Consider the following 18,364-nt stretch of genomic DNA (forward strand, 5'->3'; position numbering starts at 1 on the left):
AATTTTGTTATATATACTTCGACGCCTATTGGACGTTTGAATATTATTTCTCAAGTAGTGTCGCACTGTATGCTTAACGGTATTCTCAATGCGTGCTTTCTCAGTGTTTCTGTTTCGTAATCCAGTGTGTTAATTCATAACACAAACATGACCATATATGCCATGCTTTCTTTTAATGTGCTTCTTACCGCTCCTTTTCCATTCCAGTGAACTTGCCAGTATCTAGCATCAACAAGTTTGTAGACCAAAGTGTCATGACATTGTTTGGGCAGCGAGCGCGGGCGAGTGTCTCACTGTGCATTTTCTGCTACTCGCCGAACATGGCAGTTCTGGCGCCGTAGCAGAAATCCTCCTCGGGTCCGTGCTTGCTGCATACCCATGTTGTAGCCGATGGCTGTTTGCCTGTTCTATGTTTTGAGAGCCAAGCTTCACACAGCTTGTCCTGCAGCTATGTGTGAATAAGGCTGACACCGGGCTTCGTTGTGTATGTCCGGCACTGCGGCACCGAACAGCAGACTACCATGCTGCATGCCTCCAAAGGCAGCCACTACCTATTATAGTGCTTTCAAATGTTGTCAAGCAGACACCCAAGGCAGGAAAGCGTCATCGCTTAATAAGAACTGCAGTGCAGGTGGGACTTCTTGAACTTTCGTTTTCAGCTTGCTTCGGCACTTCCGAAGCAGCCAATGCGGTTGCTTTGTCCACGTGATCCCTCATGCCATGTCATGCCGACGGTGGCGCCAGCTTTTCCAGTGGTTTCATCACACAGTTTCATCAACATTCGGATCGCGCATTTCTTTATATCACACCTAGTGGCGACCCCACCTTCGCTGGAAAATGAACCAGGCGTGCCAACAATGGTTGGCACGCTGCTGCATGTCTCTTCAGATGGCAGTACAGGGAGGCTGTTCTCAAGAGAACGCTTGGGGACTTGTATATATTATTTTACACGGCATTTCTAAGCAAAAGTAAATAAATACGCAATCTCTCTCTGACAAATGCATCGCGCAAACCTTAATCCCAGAACAAATTCTTATGGCAGCTTGCTCAAGATAAATTGTACGAAATTGTTGCTGAAGTGCAGTCACCGCAAACACAAAGTGCACAAAATACCCGTATGGCTCCCTTAAGTTCCCGTCAGGGTTATTTGGTAGACGGAGAAACTATAAGACCTCAAGGTAAGCAAAAGGAAGCATGTGTAGAAAGTACTAAAGTGCTGACCACTTTATTAGTCACTTTAATACAGTTCCTGCCTACGAACTGTCGCTGATAAAGTGTTCTGTTGATGCCTCGGCTTTGTAGTCCCGAGCTCCAGTTTGACCAACCTTATTCGTAGCAACGAACTTTGTTGCCCTTTTGTTCTTGCTCCTTTTTCTGGTCTCAGAAATATGAAGTCTCAATTCAACAACGTTCTGGAAATATTTAACGTGGATGTCGCAACACTGCACGAATGACTGGCCTTAATTCTGTCGCACTGCTGTGCCCTGTCGCGCACACATGGCTACGACCACCGGCATTCACACACGACACCACACTTCCGTGCCATCCTTGTTTTTCGCCGCTTCAATGCGCATTATCAATTGTCAGAGTATAGCCGATGAAAATTCAAGCGGAGATCACTTGTTTGCAAGCAGATTCGTCACTGTCACGGGCAACTGTCACTTTTCATGACGTACCAGACAGCACTGCAAGCAAAGACATGCAGCATAAGAAATGTCCAACCAGCGACGAACGCTCATCCTCAACATTTCTCCATCTGGCCCTCTCCTGTAGAGCCGGCAGTTACAGTTCTGCATCTGACATCCTTTCCGACAAAAGCCGAGAGGCACTACATACTGCGGCGCACGGCCGCATGCACTACAGCAGGCACATGCATCGGCTGACCTTCGGCGGAAGAGAGCATCTTGCACTGGAGCTCGGTGTAGTTGGCCTTGAGCCGGGTGACTCGCGTGAACCAGATGCAGAGGTTGCGCCGCGTAGCCTGGCTGCAGCCCCCGGCCGCCTCGAACGAGTGGTTGACGGCGCAGCGCAGGCACTGCCACGGCTGGTAGCGCAGGAAAGAGAACTCGGCGTCGTTCAGCCAGATGCACTTCATGCGGCTGCTAGTGCCACACGCCACACACTGGGGATCTGCACCGCCCAGGAAGGCCAACATGCAATGCTACATGCCCTGGCAGGGACACAAGCGCCAGCGGGAGGCGCTTGTGCTTACGCCGCATGCATGTCAACGTCTCAAAAGTGCCGCATAATTTCAACCAGTGTGTTTGAATGCGCGAGCCTCGCGCCTGCAGCTGTGAACTTTACTTGCAATACAAGTGTGCATTCACCGGATCAAAAAACTTGCAGCGGAGTTAATTGTTTGTGATTCTCGTGTACCCAAGGGTCTCGTGTCATGCGGTAGGGGTGGGCAGGCAATGTATGAATGATACCGTGTACAACGTCGAACACACGTAGACGAATCTACAGCCCTTCACTGGAAACGTTCAACACAGGATGCCATCGATCTTCGCAGGGCTTTTTCAGAAATTATCTCGTATGACGTCATACAGCTCAGCAAAATCAGAAGAAGCTTTCTTGATAAAGTTGTATGGGATCAACAACTATTTCTACTGCGTTAACAAAAGGGTAGCAGTCATTAGGAGATGTAAATTAATGGAAATACAGGTCATACGAGGACATATCCCTATTCCAAAACCAGCGTCTTTCCGTGCCTTCCAATGTGGAACGAGTGCGTTTTTTTACACTATATCCCATTGGGGACGCTGGCACTCACTGGGACACCTGTGAGAATGCAGGATAATAGCTGGGGCACACTGTACGAGATGCTGGTTTCACTGCTATGACGCTGGAATACACGGCAGCAGTTCGCTGGCTCGTACTGAAAACTGCGCTGGTTGCATTTGTGCCATGCTGGTTCCTAAATATAATATTCTTGAACAGAATTATGCAAACGCAGATAACACCTCATTCTTATGTAGCCTGTATGCAAAGGATGCCTACGAGTTATTGCCGTTGTCACAGTGAAGTCGTTCAGAAGAGTTCGAATGGATCCCCAGGAAGCCTGGCGCTGATTGATATCGCACCGATAACAAAGTTGAGTTGCTTCCACTTTCCTTACTGTACTAAAACATAATGGATAAAACGTTCTGATACTCAAATACATGCATTTTAGCATTCGCCTGGTACACATGCCAAGATTGTTCCCTTCCACCGAAGCTTAGGCAGCGTACCCGCCTAGTCCGTCTAGACGCTACTGGCCCGCCTCGGCTCATGAATCAGCAACTCTTACAAGAAGGATAAATCACTCTATTTCAGCTTTCACATCAGTGTTCTTAAATAAACCATTTTTTTCATATCTACTGTGTCAGCATAAGAAGTGATGAATGCCAATTTGACGCATTATAAATACATATATGTTCTGTCACCAAAGGCTGCCAACACTAGCCTATGCTTCTCTGACGAAGATATGGGACTAGACAGACGTGTCGATTGAAAGGGACCGTTGAACTAAGAAAATTTTGCATATCCCTTGCGCAAAGAACAAGAAACTGCTATTAAAACCGGTAGTAACATGCAGTGTCCCGGACCGGCGGTTTATTTAGGAGATTTTTCGAAGTTAAAATACCAGTCACAAAAGAAAACCGAATTAGAAATCAGAAAGGTCAATATGTTCACGGGTGATTTCAATGCGAAAGTGCAGAAAAGGCAGGCTGGAATGCACCAAATCATGCCACTAACTGAATATAGTAAAACAAAAAGATATGCCCATAGACTTTACAGAAAAAAAATGGATTAAGAATAATAAATAGCGTCTTTTGGAAATGTAGAAATCAGAAACTGACATGAGAAAACTCAAATGGTGAAAGAAGAAATGAGGCAATGGGCTTCATACATGTGTTGATGCAACAACTGTGCGAGACGTGTTGCAGGGCAAAGATGAGGGGCAGGCTTTTCTTTCACTTTAAGACTGAGGCGAGCAGTCGAGAGGCCAACTAGGTCATGGGAGAAGCGGATAAAATTCCGTCTCCAGAAAAAATCTTCAGAAGAGGGGGCGGGGGGGATCAGGGCAGCATCTAGAGCGCAACCAAATAAGTGCATGAAGAAACGAACCCCAAATTGAGGGGCTTTACCCCATAGTGGTCGCGTAACATTGGCTCAATGCACGGCAAGCAAGCGCTGGGAAGTTCAGGGACGAAATCACCCATAATGAGTGCAATGAGACTTGGCACTGGCAAGCTACAGTACATGCAGCCAGAGATAAGCTGTGCAATGTCTTGAGCAATTTCGATGATGTGTGAAACACGCAAGAATAATCATCTATTGATCCCTACAGTACCAAGAACCAATGCTAAGAGAGAACCATGGTCGCCTGGAAGTTAGCAATGCAGGCAGCGGGGACATTGTTGCAAGGAGCCGTTCAAATGAGATAGTTGTTTATTTCCTTATCATACTATGCGAGTGCCCTCCGAGATACCGCCTCAACATAAATCTAATATTTAGCAGTAGCAACAGGTCGCCGTAAGGTGTCAAGTAAAAATTATGCTTCTGCAAAAAAAAAAAAAAAAAAAAAAAGAAGGCCACTCCCATTATGACAGGAGACGAAGCTTACCATTCAAGCTTAACCTGACGTTTTCACCGCGGCTCTATAGTTAACTGTGGATTGGTAACATTGCACTCCACAGAGGGAACCTAAAACTGAACAAGGTTCGTAAACTTTACCTACACCAGACGTCCCAAATATGACAAAATGTATTGAAATGTGATGTCACTGATGCAGCAGCACTGACACCTGGACACAAAATTTAAGAACTTTCGTATTGATTTTCTCTCTGGTAATAGGCAACAGCAGATCACAGATATTATTGCAATAGTCATTATATAGACACTCCAGGCACATTTATGCCGTTGCCGTGATGTTCTGTATAAAGTCTAAGGGACAATACCACCGTCATCGCGCGCCCTACACTGTATGTGCGAGTGAAGGCGTGTGAAGGGAGCCGAGGACCATGGCTCAATCTTGCCGGCGCGAAACGCAGGAAAGCGGGGAGGAAGTGCGCCATCTTCCGTCGCGCACGAGGCACTCAACGTTGCGAAGGCACCGGGGGGAAGGGGGTGGCGTTCTACGCCAGCTGCAACTGCACATGTTGAGACTGTGTTGCGGGCAGAGTCTAGGTGTGTCGGCGGCTCATAGCTTTGTGCATGCTGTGTGTTCTCGGCGCTCAGTTTGCATTGGAGCGAGACAGCACGAAGGTCACTAAGCTCGCTTCTGCAGCCGCACACTTCAAGCCAGTGTTTTGACAGCGGGTGTCCGCGGTAGTTGCGTTGATGTGGTCAAGTTTCCTGTGCGTAGTGACACCATGCTTGTTCATTTAGTGAGCAAGCGAATGTTTACAAGTTGATACGGCCTATAAAGACACTATCCCTAATTCGTATGGTTGTCTGCTACTTTGTTCGTGCAATCGATGCTTCGCCTTTCGAGCGAAGTCGAATTTTTTATTCACAAGTTCGGTAACATGTGTTGCAAGACAGTCTGTGATGCAGCACACGTAAGAAATTTATTGCTTGGCCGCCAATCTATATAGGTTTTTACATGTGTGTGTATTGTGCAATATATATTCATGTTTCTGTCAATAAACTGTAGTTGTTGGCTTTCCGCTTGTGTCATCTTCCTTTCTCGTCCATTATGTATCGCGCTATTCTTCGTCAGTACAATAAACTATTTTCCACTGAATGAGTGAAAGTAAAATTTTGAAAGAATGTTTTACCAGTTTGAGCTAATTTACTGCTGATCATTAGCGCTCTCTTAAAGTGACAGTTTGGAGATGTTCTTTCGTGGAACTTGAGAGACAACAAATTCCTATAGCTGCATTTTCCAGTTCAGCATTTCTCAAGCATTGCCCAAGTCCGTAATCATCATCATCAACCTATATTTATGTCCACTGCAGGGCGAAGGCCTCTCCCTGCGATCTCCAATTACCCTGTTCTGCACTTGCGAATTTCCCAATTTCATCACTCCACCTAGCTTTCTGCCGTCCTCGGCAGCGCTTCCCTTCCCTTGGCATCAATTCTGTAACTCTAATGGTTCACGTACCAGTTATCTACCCTACGTACTACATTGCTTACCCAGCTCCATTCTTTTTCTCATAATGCCAAATACAATATCGATTATCCCCATTTGCTTTCTGACCCACACCACTCTTTTCCTGTCTCTTAATGCTATGTCCAACATTTTTTTGTTCCATTGTTCTTTGCGCAGTCCTTAACTTCTTCTCGACCTTTCTGTTAACCTTTGGGTTCTGTCCTATATATCAGCACCGGTAGAATGTATTGATTATACACTTCTTTTCAACGACGGTAGTAAGCTTGCAACACGGGAAGCGATGCGGGCTTGTTGGTGAATCGTCAGGAACGCTTTTGATGCAGCGCGACACGTGACACAGACACAAGGAGGCACATATAAAAAGACAACGCACAGCGCTACCAGGAACAACAATGCTTGCCCTCAAGATCAGACCGCTCATATCCTCCCAAGACGCCCTTGCACAGTATACCGCACATGCCTTTCCCAAAAATTCATGTCCAAGAGATCACTCAAAACATTCACTCTGAATTTCATGTCCGGTGCATGCGTAACTTTAAAGAAGTGGTTAACTCATATTCTTTTCATCTGCTTTCGACAAATCTGAAACTGGATTGAGCTGGACTTCTATGTTGCCACGGGTGGCAGAAAGCAAGCCTGAAGTGTATTTCTAATTCTCTGAGATGACGTGAAAATTCGCGATGCAGCAGCAACATGGCAATGTACTGCAGGCAGTTTCACCTTCATCTCTGTGTTTAGGCAATTAAATGCAGTTTTTATCATAGCAGACAGACACTGCTGCCATTGCTGCCACGTGCATGGAGGTGCAGTTTTCGGCATCTAACAAAAGTATTTATATTCAAGAAACATTTTACGTGTTCGCAACATATCCATAGACAATAAAAACCAGCTTGAAGAGCGATTATGTATCATAGCTACATTCGCGTCTCAGGAGGTTACAGCACATGCGCCATAGCAGACATAAATCCCGTGGAAGTACTGAAAAACATATACGATGAAAGTCACACTATTGAACTATATTTATGACCTGCAATAACCTACCAGAACAAACTGTCACCGCTTATACAGGAAATCTAAGTCCGTAGGAGACAACGCTACTGACGGCTTGCATATGCACAATTCACGAAGTGTGTGCGATCGGGTGTTCTCTTTATATCGGCCAACAATGACTGTTTTCTCAAACAAAGGTCGGCAATGACGTGCTTGGGTATGGAGGGCAAGAAACCCATCAGGCGGCAGCTTTTTTGTTTTGTTAGTGTGCTCTCTCAACCACTCAGTTAAATATCTACTGATTTGGCCAACGTATCGTTTCCCACAGGAGAGCAGAATACGATCAATTACAAATGGCTTGCAAACTACGAGCTTGTTTTGTGCCCTTTTGTGCACTCAACCTTTTCTGTCCTAGACATACTTTTCTTCTCAGCTTTGTCTCAGCCTTTTCTGTCCTGGACGGATTTGTCTTCTCAGCTTTGTCATCTGAGCCTTCTCAGCTTACCGGGTACCGAAAAAAAAAAAACACCCTAATGTTATCGCGGAGTGCCACCTCCTTCAGATTATGTGAAAGTTGGTCAATACAGGGAATTACGGCGGCGCTTCTCGTCCCTGCACTTGCATGGTGTTGAGCGTTAGATTGGACTGAACTTCCGTGAATTCTTTTGAGCTGCCTTTCCGCTATAGACACTAAAACACGGTCAGGATAGCCAGCTTCCTTCAAGCGCGAAGTCTGGTTCTGGAAGCTATGCTTTATTAGCACACTGTCGCAATGCCTCCCGTGGTTAGCTTCTAGTGATTAGAGTGAAATGAAAGTGAAGCTTTGTTAGCCTGTGGATCATAGCACCAGCATAGCTGGTTGTCGGAGCAAAGGAGTTTTCAAGTTCTGAAATCTAATGGTTCAGTCAATCGGCCATTCAACTGTCACCTGAAGAGGATTACAACCAACGTGGAACATATGCAATACTTCCTTGCTCTCATTTTCAAAAGTTTCCCATGAGTAGCCAATAAAATAACATCCCCAAATAATATGCCCAATAAATCTAAAAAATTTTTTACATTTGTTCCTTCGAGACTGCCTGACAAATCGCTGTCAAGTTCAGTTGAAAAAAGGCAGCTTAGCACGGAAGCTACACATGAGAACACACATTTTTTTTACAAGAAGATATTATTCGACTCGATAAAAGTCGACATTAGGTAGAATTCCACCAAAGCAAGGAAATCATTACCAGAAATTCCCACTTCTGTACAAAACTTGACCACTCCGAATTCATCAATGCTAGTTTTAACACACTTCAACAAATGTGCCCATGGGCGGGAATAGTACAGGTCGGTGACGTCGAAAGAAGGGGCTTTTAACCCCCCATCTTTGTGAGCTTTCATGAAGTCCAAAATATTATCAGAACTGTCAACTAAAAATGGGTCTCAGATCTTGAGAAGGTAAAGCTTATCCAAAAGAAATATACTGATTTCCTTCTGCCATATGCTGCTCTTAGAGACAATTACTCTTAAGGGAACCTCATCTTTATCAGTCTTGGTGCTAAAAGATACCTCTAAGCAATTATTTTCCCTTTTTTCAATGCTTTTGAGAGTCCTCACCAACAACTCTTGCTTTTACTTTGCTCAAGGACACATCATTCTATACATTGAACAGCCCTGAAATTGCCTCATAAACTTAAGCTAAGAAACATTTGCAGAAAAAAAGCAAAAACTGCAGAGCCACCTTCTTTTTTGCCTGTAAAACACATAGCAAATCATTCAGGTACGACAACATGCATTTTGTTGAAAGTTGTGAACAATTAGGCTTAAAGCGTGATAACGTGTAGACACTGTAAAAGTCGGTTCTTCGCCTTTAGTCTCTCGCCGCGACACCTGGAGTACGATGGTCAAGAGCTCCGTTTTTGTCCTCCGCCTCTCGAAACCAAACTTCAGACCTAGACGACCCAGACCTAGGACTTGAATGACGTCACAAGTGTTGGAAGGAAATCTGTGCTGACCTAATGAAGCTGCGGAAAGGTGTTGTCCAGGAGTCTTGCAGTCCCTGGGCAGCTCCAGTGAGACTAGTAAAGAAAAAGGACAATTCTTGGAGATTCTGTATTGATTATCGAAGACTTAACGCAGCCACAAGAAGGACGTATACCCTCTGCCACGCATCGACAATGATATTGATTGCTTTCATGCAGCCTCCTACTTCTCTGTTTACTTTTGATCGGTATACTGGCAAATACCAATGCACCCGACAGATAAAGAGGAAACTGCCTTTGCGATGCCAGACGGTCTCTTAAGTTTAATGTCATGCCTTTTGGTTTACGCAATGCACCACCAACTTTTGAAAGGTTTATGGACACAGTGCTGTGTGGACTGAAATGGGAGATCTGCATGTGCTACCTCGACAATGTAATTATTTTTGGCAAAACACTTGAGGAGCACAATCAGCGACTTGGCATCGTACTGGACTGCATACAAAATGCTGGACTGATTTAAACTCAAAGATGTGTCACTTCGGTGAGCGCTCGACTCTCGGGCTCGGTTTTCTAGTCGACAAAGATGGTATTCGACCTGACCCTGAAAAGATTGCTCCAGTGCACGAGTTTAGCCAACCGGAGACAGCGAAAGACCTTCGTAGTTTCCTTGGCCTGTGTTCGTACTTCCACCAGCTTATTAAGAACTTCGCCGAACTTGCTCACCCACTCGCGTGTCTCCTTCACAAAAATAATCCTTACGCATGGACTACAGGGTGTGAGGACATGTTCCGTCAGCTGAAGTATCTACTAACTTCTGGGACTGTCTTGCACCATTTTGATCCCGAGGCGATGACTGAGCTACACACTGATGCTAGCGGCGTGGGCATTGGTGCTGTCCTCATTCAACTTCTTCATGGGCACCAGCACATCGTTGCGTACGCAAGTCTGACACCGACCAGGGCGGAGTGAAATTACACTGTCACTGAATTGGAATGCCTGGCAGTAGTCTACGACATCCACAAGTTTCATCATCATCATCGACATCATAATCTATTTTCCCTTAAAGACCCCGACGAGGCATTAAATAAGGGGGGGGGGTGGCAGCAGGAAACATTACAGGGCGCATTATGACATAGAAGATAACAGTGAACAAGAAGTACAGACCGAATTAAAGACAAACTATATATAGCAAGAACCACATACAGAAAAGATATTGTTAAGGCGCGAAGGGGGAGATATTTCTCTCCTGACATTCATTGACATGTGATTCATTGACGTTGTCTCTTCCTTCGTGAGGGAAAGACAAAAAGCACAAGAAAACATTTAGGTAATAAAAATGGCTGTAAGGACATCTGAATTTTTAGGGATTTTTCTCACTGACAATAGACTCGGGAAGTTTGTTCCAGTCTTCAATAGTGCATGGTAGAAATGCTTGATTATATGATTTGGTAGATCCATGGAGTCGTCGTGAACTAGAAGAATTGAATATATGGTGGGAAGTATGGTTAGAAGGCAGCAGGTGAACACTATGAATATCCAGAAAATTATAGTATATTTTGTTGAAAGGAGAGAGACGAGTGATCCTGCAGCACACTGCTAAGGATGGAAGACCTAGGGATGATTTGATTTTGGTAGTACTAATATTCCTGTCATATTAAGAAGTGATAAACCGTGAGGCTCGGCTCTGAATTACAGTAAACTCTCAGTTGTACGAACATCGGTTTATCGAATATTTCAGAATAACGAATTTCTTAAAAATCCCTGGCAGTTTTCTTATAGATTCTATGCAAAAGTGTTTCACGTAAACGAATTTTGGAACAGTCAATATTTAAGTTTAACGAACTCGCTGAGAGGACCAAGAATTATTTTTACGTTCAGAACTGATGCCCGCCCTCATCAAACTGCCGCTCCAGCGGCAATATAACGTTGCTGGCGCTACAGCGCCTCTGGGGCAAAGCGGCGGCGCGGAAAACGAACGGCAACGAGGCACGGCCTCCGAGATCGCCCGCACAAAACGAGCAAGCATGTAATCTCTGAGGCCATGAACAAAGTAACATCACTGGCACTTACAACGCCGCCAGGGCAAAGCGGAGATCTGTCACACCACAAACCACACGGTGTGCGTTTTTTTCTGACCGGCTAGTCGTGGCATGGTCGTCATCTCTTTCTTTCGAAGAAGAGCCGAAGAAGACGAAGAAGAGACAACTGCCAAGCCAGTTTCAAGCCCTATAACTCTAGCTGAGGTTGTAGGGTACATTGGAAAATTGAGACACTGTGTCTCACAGAAAGCTGTGCCAGAAGAAGTGTACAAAAACATTGACTCTTTGGACAGTTTTGTTACTTCATGTGCTTTAAAAGTACAAGTGCAGAAGAAGATTACAGATTTTTTTTTTCTAAGTGAGAAAGGCAGCATTATAACTGTTATAAACCTTGTACTTCTTATGTACAAATTCCATTTCACACATTTCTAACACTATGGATGCCGTTTCTTTTGCTCCATGAATTGCACTACAAACTTTTGACTCAGTATGCCATGTCTTATGTTCGTCTAGTGAATATTAAGTTTAGTGAACTTTCAGTTAAGTGAACTATTTCCTTCGGTCCCTTGAAGTTCACTCAAGTGAGAGTTCACTGTACTTCTAATGCGTTGATTAAATAAGCTTGATAGGGGCTCTAGATGGAGGATGCATACTCAAGTCTGGTGCGGATAAAAGTTTTGTAGACTAGCGGACGGATGAGAGGGAGAGAAAGAGTGAGGGATTGCCTGATGATGCCGAGAGTCTTGGAAGGTATCAGCAGTGAGCTTGAGTATGTATTCTGACCAGGATAAGTTGTTAGTGATTGTTACTCCAAGACAGTGACAAGAATCAACTTGCTCAATACTAACTGAATTGAGGGAATAAGGATAGATATAGTTAACCCTTTTCCAAGAAATTTGCATGAATTTAATTTAGAAACATTTAAAGACATTTGCCATAAAGTGCACAAATTCTCAATTTTATCCAAGTCATCCTGAAGTTTAGACTGATCACTGCTGGAAGTAAATCTTCGATAAAGGACGCAGTCATTTGCAAAAAGTCGTATAGTAGAGGAGAGATTATTTGGAAGATAATTTATAAATATCAAAAACAAGTGAGAACCTAGAACTGACCCTTGGGGAACGCCTGATATTACGTTGCAATTTTTAGACTCCCGATTTTCAATAACAGTGAACTGTAAACGATTAGTAAGGAAGCACTCAATCCATGATAATTATTTTTTTTTTATTAGGATTACCCTCAGGGCCAGAGGCATTACAGAGGGGAGTGGAACAACAACAGAGGGGAGTGAAGCAACAACAATTCAAGCAATTGACCGACAACAAATATAATGACAGTTGGTTAGTTACATTGCATTAGACTTGTGTTTAAAACATGATGAAACTGGGAATAGTGAACAGTGGACGTGACTGCTCCAGGAAGGTGGTTCCAGTCCTGTGAGGTGCGGGGTACAAATGATTGATAACATGTTCACATTAAGCACAACATTATTCCCACCTTTTGTGCATGATCGAAACGAGGGGAAATGCATGATGGAGGAAGAATAAGGTTGTTGTGTAGGGCGGGACTGTAGTATATCTTGTGGAAGGGACATAGGCGGGAAAACTCGCGGCAACAGGCGAGTGACGCAGGCTGTAGGGACTCTTTCATTAAAGTGATACTGGCAGTACGACTGTAGTTTCCTAGAATGAAGTGGACAGAGTTATTTAGGACAAGCTCGAGGGCAGAGGTTAATATAGCAGTGCTGGGGTCCCAGATTGAAGAGGTATATTCGAGTTTACTTCGGACTAAAGATTTGTAGAGGAGGAGTTTTAAAGAAACAGGGGCAGATGAAAAATTGCGCCAGAGGTAACCTAACGAGCGGTTTGCATTGCTAATTATTTTGCTAATATGAAGAGACCAAGAAAGCGAGGAAGTTATTTGGACACCTAAGTAGCAATAGGATGTTACGGATTCGAGAGCAGAATTCTCGAGCAAGTAGGAAATGGGGCAAGAAGTTGTACGGGAGATGCGTAATACCTTACATTTTGTTGTGTTGAGTTCCGTCAGCCAGACTTTACACCAGTTAGATATACAGTTGACATCATTTTGAAGGATCGTAACATCATTTTGGTCAATAATTTCTCGGAAGACTACGCAATCGTCTGTGAATAAGTGAATGTTAGAGGTCACGCATTGCGGCAAGTCATTAATATAAATGAGAAACAGGAGAGGGCTGAGCACTGAACCTTGGGGCATGCCAGAATGAACTGGCCTCAACAGGGAATTATAAGTGTTAGCAGACACGAATTGTCAGCGTCCGGTTAGAAAATATTCGATCCAGGAGAGAAGTTTCCTATCAATGTTCAATTTGCTTAATTTAAAGAGAAGTAAACTGTGGCAAACTTTTTCAAAAGTTTGCCACAGTTTTTCAAAAGTTGCCACATAATATTACAGGGTCAGGGTGAAGTCGAGAAAGTTTTGTTAATAAATGAATATGGGCTACGCGGTCGAGGGCTTTGGCGAAATCGAGATAGGTCACGTCTGTCTGAAAAGAAGAATCCATGTTGAGGTGACGATCAGTAGTAAATTTAAACAGTTGTGTGCCACAAGACAAGCCTTTCCGGAAACCATGCTGTTTGGAAAAGAAAAAGTTTTTATCAAGGTGGGAAGCGACATTCGAATATATAATATGCTCTAGGAGCTTGCAAGTGATGCACGTGAGTGATATTAGGCATTAATTTGACAGGTCACAACGATTACCAGATTTGAAAGCAGCCATATCTGTACGGTCACCATTTCAAGATAGTGACGCATCGTAATTTCCTTTACTGGCACGTTGGACTGGGGGATCCTTCTGGAAGGCTGGCACGTTGGGCATTATGCCGTCAAAAATATAGCTTTTCAGTTGCCTACAAAAGCAGTCGGCGTCATACCTATGCCAACTGCTTGTCTCGTCTCCCTTTGCCACACTCCACCGCTAACGATGACGCCTATTTTGCCAGCATTACCGAGTTTCCTGACCTCGGAACCTTTAAATGTGAACAACATCGTGATCCTACACTCGTACCCCTATTGGAGACTGCCCACATGTCAGGTCAGACAACGCCCTTCACGTTGTGCGACGGCCTGCTTTACAAAAAGAATTACTCTGCCGAAGGCGCTTCCTTGCTCCTAGTCGTTCCTGAACGCCTGTGTACTGCTATTCTTTGTGCCATGCATGATGACATCACATCAGGTCACCTTGGCCTTGCTCGCACGCTTTATCGATTACACCAGCTCTTTTATTGGCCGAAGCTATGGAAGAGGGCAAAACAGTACATTGCAAGTTGCCCAGGTTGCCAATGTCATAAGAAGCCAGTGATGCCTCCTTCAGGCTTCTTGCAACCTGTGAAAGCACCTACCTTACCATTTGAAAAAGTCTGTATCGATTTGCTCAGCCCCCTTCCGAAGAGCTCTACTGGCTGTCACTCAATTACTGTGTGCGTCGGCTACTTGACGCGCTATACTGAGACTGCAGCGCTTACCTCTGCTACCACCGCCGATGTGTCATGCTTTCTGCTCCATTCCGTCATCCTGGGTCACGGTGCTCCACATGTTTTTATAAGTGACCGTGGACGGCAATTCACCGCCGACGTTGAACTGCTGTGCTTTTGCAGTTCTAATCGCCATTCAATGCCGTACCACCCAGAAACAAATGGCCTCACTGAATGCACGAATTGCACGCTAACCAGCATGTCACAGCACATCTCAGCTGATCACAGGAATTGGGGTGCCGTGCTGCCTTTTGTCAAGTACGCATGCAATACAGCCAAGCACAAAGTAACCGGGTACGCATGCCTTTCTATCTGTTGTGCGCTTGCAGTCCCGAAACATTCTTGGACACAATTTTGCCACTGACACTGAACGAAGACACATCCATTCTGCAGACATTCTGTAGTGCCGAAGAAGAGCATTGGCTAGCTCGCTGAAGAACACTGTCTTCGCAAGTTTTAACCAAGGCATGCTATGACACCCAGCATATACATGTCACTTTCGCTTCTGGCGATCATGTGTTACTGTGGACACCTCTACAGAAGAAAGGCTTGTATTGCAAGTTCATCTCAATGTGCAGTGGTCCATTCGTGATACTCAGCCGATTAAGTAACGTCAACTACGTCATCGCAAAACTGACTGCCAATAATTGCCGGTGATGGAAGACTCAAGTGGTTCACGTGGCCCGCTGAAGCACTACGGTCATAGGGATCTCGAATCAAGAACTACCACTTATGTGATTCCCTAACTTGCTCGACGAGCTTCGTCTGTACTGGAGGAAGATGTTATGCTGCACGGCGGAGCAACAGAAGAGGAGATTGAAGAACTGCTTGCGGCGCAGAATATGCCCAACTGCCTGCGATCTCATCTCTATGCCTCCTCACTCATCTTGTAGATAAATCGATCTCATCCGTAACAACAGCTTCCAAAATCAGACTTCACACTTGAAGGAAGCTGGCTATCCAGACCGTGTTTTAGTGTCTCTAGCAAAAAGCAGCTCAAAAGAATTTGCAAAAGTTAAAGCTAATCTAACACTCAACACCACACAAGTGCAGGAATGAGAAGCATAGCCGTAATTCCCTATATTGATCAACTTTCACATAATCTGAAGGAGGTGACAGGTATACGATCCACGTCTATGTTGATGAGGTTGTGATGTCCATGTAGTGCGAACAGAGGAATTTCGGGTCGGGTTGCCGCGGCAGGCTCACCTCTCGGAGCTGCACCCGTCAGTTTTCCGCTGAGCGGAGGGAGTGTGAGGGAGAAGGAGAGCGACGACACAGAGTTGAGTGAGGAAGGTGCTGGGATGGCGAAGGGGAGCGGCTTGATCGTGCTGGCGATGATGGCAGAGTGCTGTCGCCGTCATTGTGTGCCGGCACTCGGGAACTACCACCTTGACGTCATATGTTTCGACAGGTCGGCCATGGCTGCGAGTTCCAAGCACTGCGACAATGGCGGGAAATGTGTCCAGCGCACCCACAACATAAGCGGATGGGCCTGTCATCGGAAGTGCACCATTCTGCAGAATTCTGATAACAAGGATGAACGGTTGGGCATCTGTATAATTCAGGTGCGGCAGGCGGGCAGTAGTCAGGTCCGTTGACTGGGCAAAGTTTCAGTGATAGTATTGCTGAGGTTATACACAACGAAGTACTGTCAGCATAAATTACTTGCAATGTTCGCACCAAAAAAAGAAAGACAGCAGATGTGTGCGACTGAAGAATTACAACCCGATTTCCTGCGAAGCTGTTTCTTTCAAACAGCCGCAATAAAAGATTGAGAATGTTGTAATTTTATCACATACTTTAAAAGTTGCCTATATATATATGTGACCATCCCACTTGAAAACTTGCCTGCATGTAATGCTTTGAAGCACTTGTTGGGAATTTTTGAAAAACAGTAAGTCGTCAGCACACATGTAACATCGCCATGGCATTTAGGATGGTTAAGAGACTTAGAAGGGCTAGTTCATTGCTGGCTTGATGATTAACCATGGTGTCCTTTCCTCCCTGCCCCCAACCGAATGAATTCCCGCTAGATTTGATATCGGTTGAGCTCACAGTTCCTCAAGGCAACGGCATAAATGTTTTTCAAACACATTCCTAAACTTCCAGATCGCTTGCATGTATAATTTACTGCAAATGTCATGGTTAGTCCATGTCTGAAGTTTTCCTACTTTCCTACTTATAGCTCATAACACGCCCTTTATTTCTGCCAAATATCGGCAAAATTCCTTGCTTAGTTCAACGAATACATCGCTCAAACCATGACGGAACGTGTTATGACGCCTGAAAATAGGGAAAGAAAAACGATGGCGTAGTAATTATTGCCAATGATTCTAAGGGGTCCAGGAACGTAAAAATTTTGTCACATATTGCAGTTACCATGCCCCCCATCCCTTTTCCACAATATATAAACCTGTTGTACCCAACAGCTATGTTGGGATATTAGGTAGCATAGCTGATAGAGGCCATATCACATGCTCTACCACCTGAATAAATTTTTTTTACAAAGTCCGTGTTTGATCCAACCACATTTAACCTTGCAGAGAGAGTTTCCATATCATACCACCAATTTTCGCTAAATTTTATCTTTGTGGTTTTTATAGTTCTGCCAAGGCAGCAGGCTCAACTCTTCCCGGCTCATTAGACACGCTCGTAAGATACCCTAGAGTGCTTGCAGACATAATTTATTGCGAAGGCTTATCTATTTTGAGCCTTCCCTGCACAACATCCATTAACTGCTTAGTCACTAAACACAACGAAGTGGCCACTTTTTGTTTAGTGAGGACACCAGAGAAAACTAATGTATCACGCAGAAAAAAAAAAATAAAGGTTCAATAGTTATTCATATCGCCTCTAAATGAGCATAAATGTTAAGACTATGTGACACATTGCACCTAAAATGCTGGCTGTTCCTTCAAAGTATAAATATCTGAAACGCAGAGTTCTCTTGGGACATTGGGAAACCTAGCTAATATCAGCAGCGTGATACTTTTGAACACTTGCTTACATTTCTTTTAACCCTGCAGTTGATCAATACTCATTTACCATTGCAGATAAAGTTGGCATATTGTTCCGCTTATGTTCGCAAACTTTCACCTGAGCTGTAGTTGTACTTATGCATTGCAGCTGTCTAAGTTTTACAGCTTTCATAAAACAGACTAATAATGCTATGGATTACTTGCATACATATTCTGCTAGAAGATGCGCACTTCACCGACCCATTTGGAACACTGCCTACACATTGGCCATACCATGCCCCTTATTTTCTTAAGATATGAACAAGATGCCTTGTTTAGCTCACCGAGGTCACCTGAGAAACAAACTATGAATCTCGTAAAATACATGAAAAAAGAAACGAGGGATTAGTAATAATCTGCAACACTTGCATTGAGAAACACTTGCAAGTGAAAGTTTCGCAACGCATTGTGCTGAATATTATCTCTATTTTCACGGGAATTCAACAGTCTTTCGTGCTGTTTTAGAAGTCTGGGAAACACTTCAGTTAGCGGCAGCACGACACCTTGGAATGCTTTGATCAGTAAATTTCTGGGAAGGCTGTAAGAAACTTACACAGAACAAACATATCTCGCAGATATTATCGGAACACTGCTCCGTATTTCGAATACACTCTGCCCCGCATATTTTGCCAAGGATAACGAGGGAGAAAAGTAAATGACATGCATAAAGCATAAAAATTGGTAGGAAGCGATTATTCAGTAACTGTTTTCAGAGCACATAAGCAACCTACACAGT

At 44.3% G+C, this 18,364-nt stretch overlaps 1 protein-coding gene across 3 annotated transcripts in view; it reads right to left on the minus strand.

Annotated features, from left to right (window-relative positions):
- The window catches only part of Amph (amphiphysin), a 252,698-nt gene that overhangs the window by 57,554 nt on the left and 176,780 nt on the right, over nt 1-18,364 (minus strand). The window contains exon 11 of one of the 3 annotated variants that reach the window (XM_075693888.1): nt 1,885-2,130. The exons of the other annotated variants lie outside the window; for them this stretch is intronic. Coding sequence (XP_075550003.1) covers nt 1,885-2,130 — 246 coding nt within the window. The remainder of the gene's footprint in view (nt 1-1,884; nt 2,131-18,364) is intronic. 3 annotated transcript variants of the gene reach the window in all.

This window comes from Dermacentor variabilis, chromosome 5 (assembly GCF_050947875.1).
Source record: "Dermacentor variabilis isolate Ectoservices chromosome 5, ASM5094787v1, whole genome shotgun sequence".
NCBI lineage: Eukaryota > Metazoa > Arthropoda > Arachnida > Ixodida > Ixodidae > Dermacentor > Dermacentor variabilis.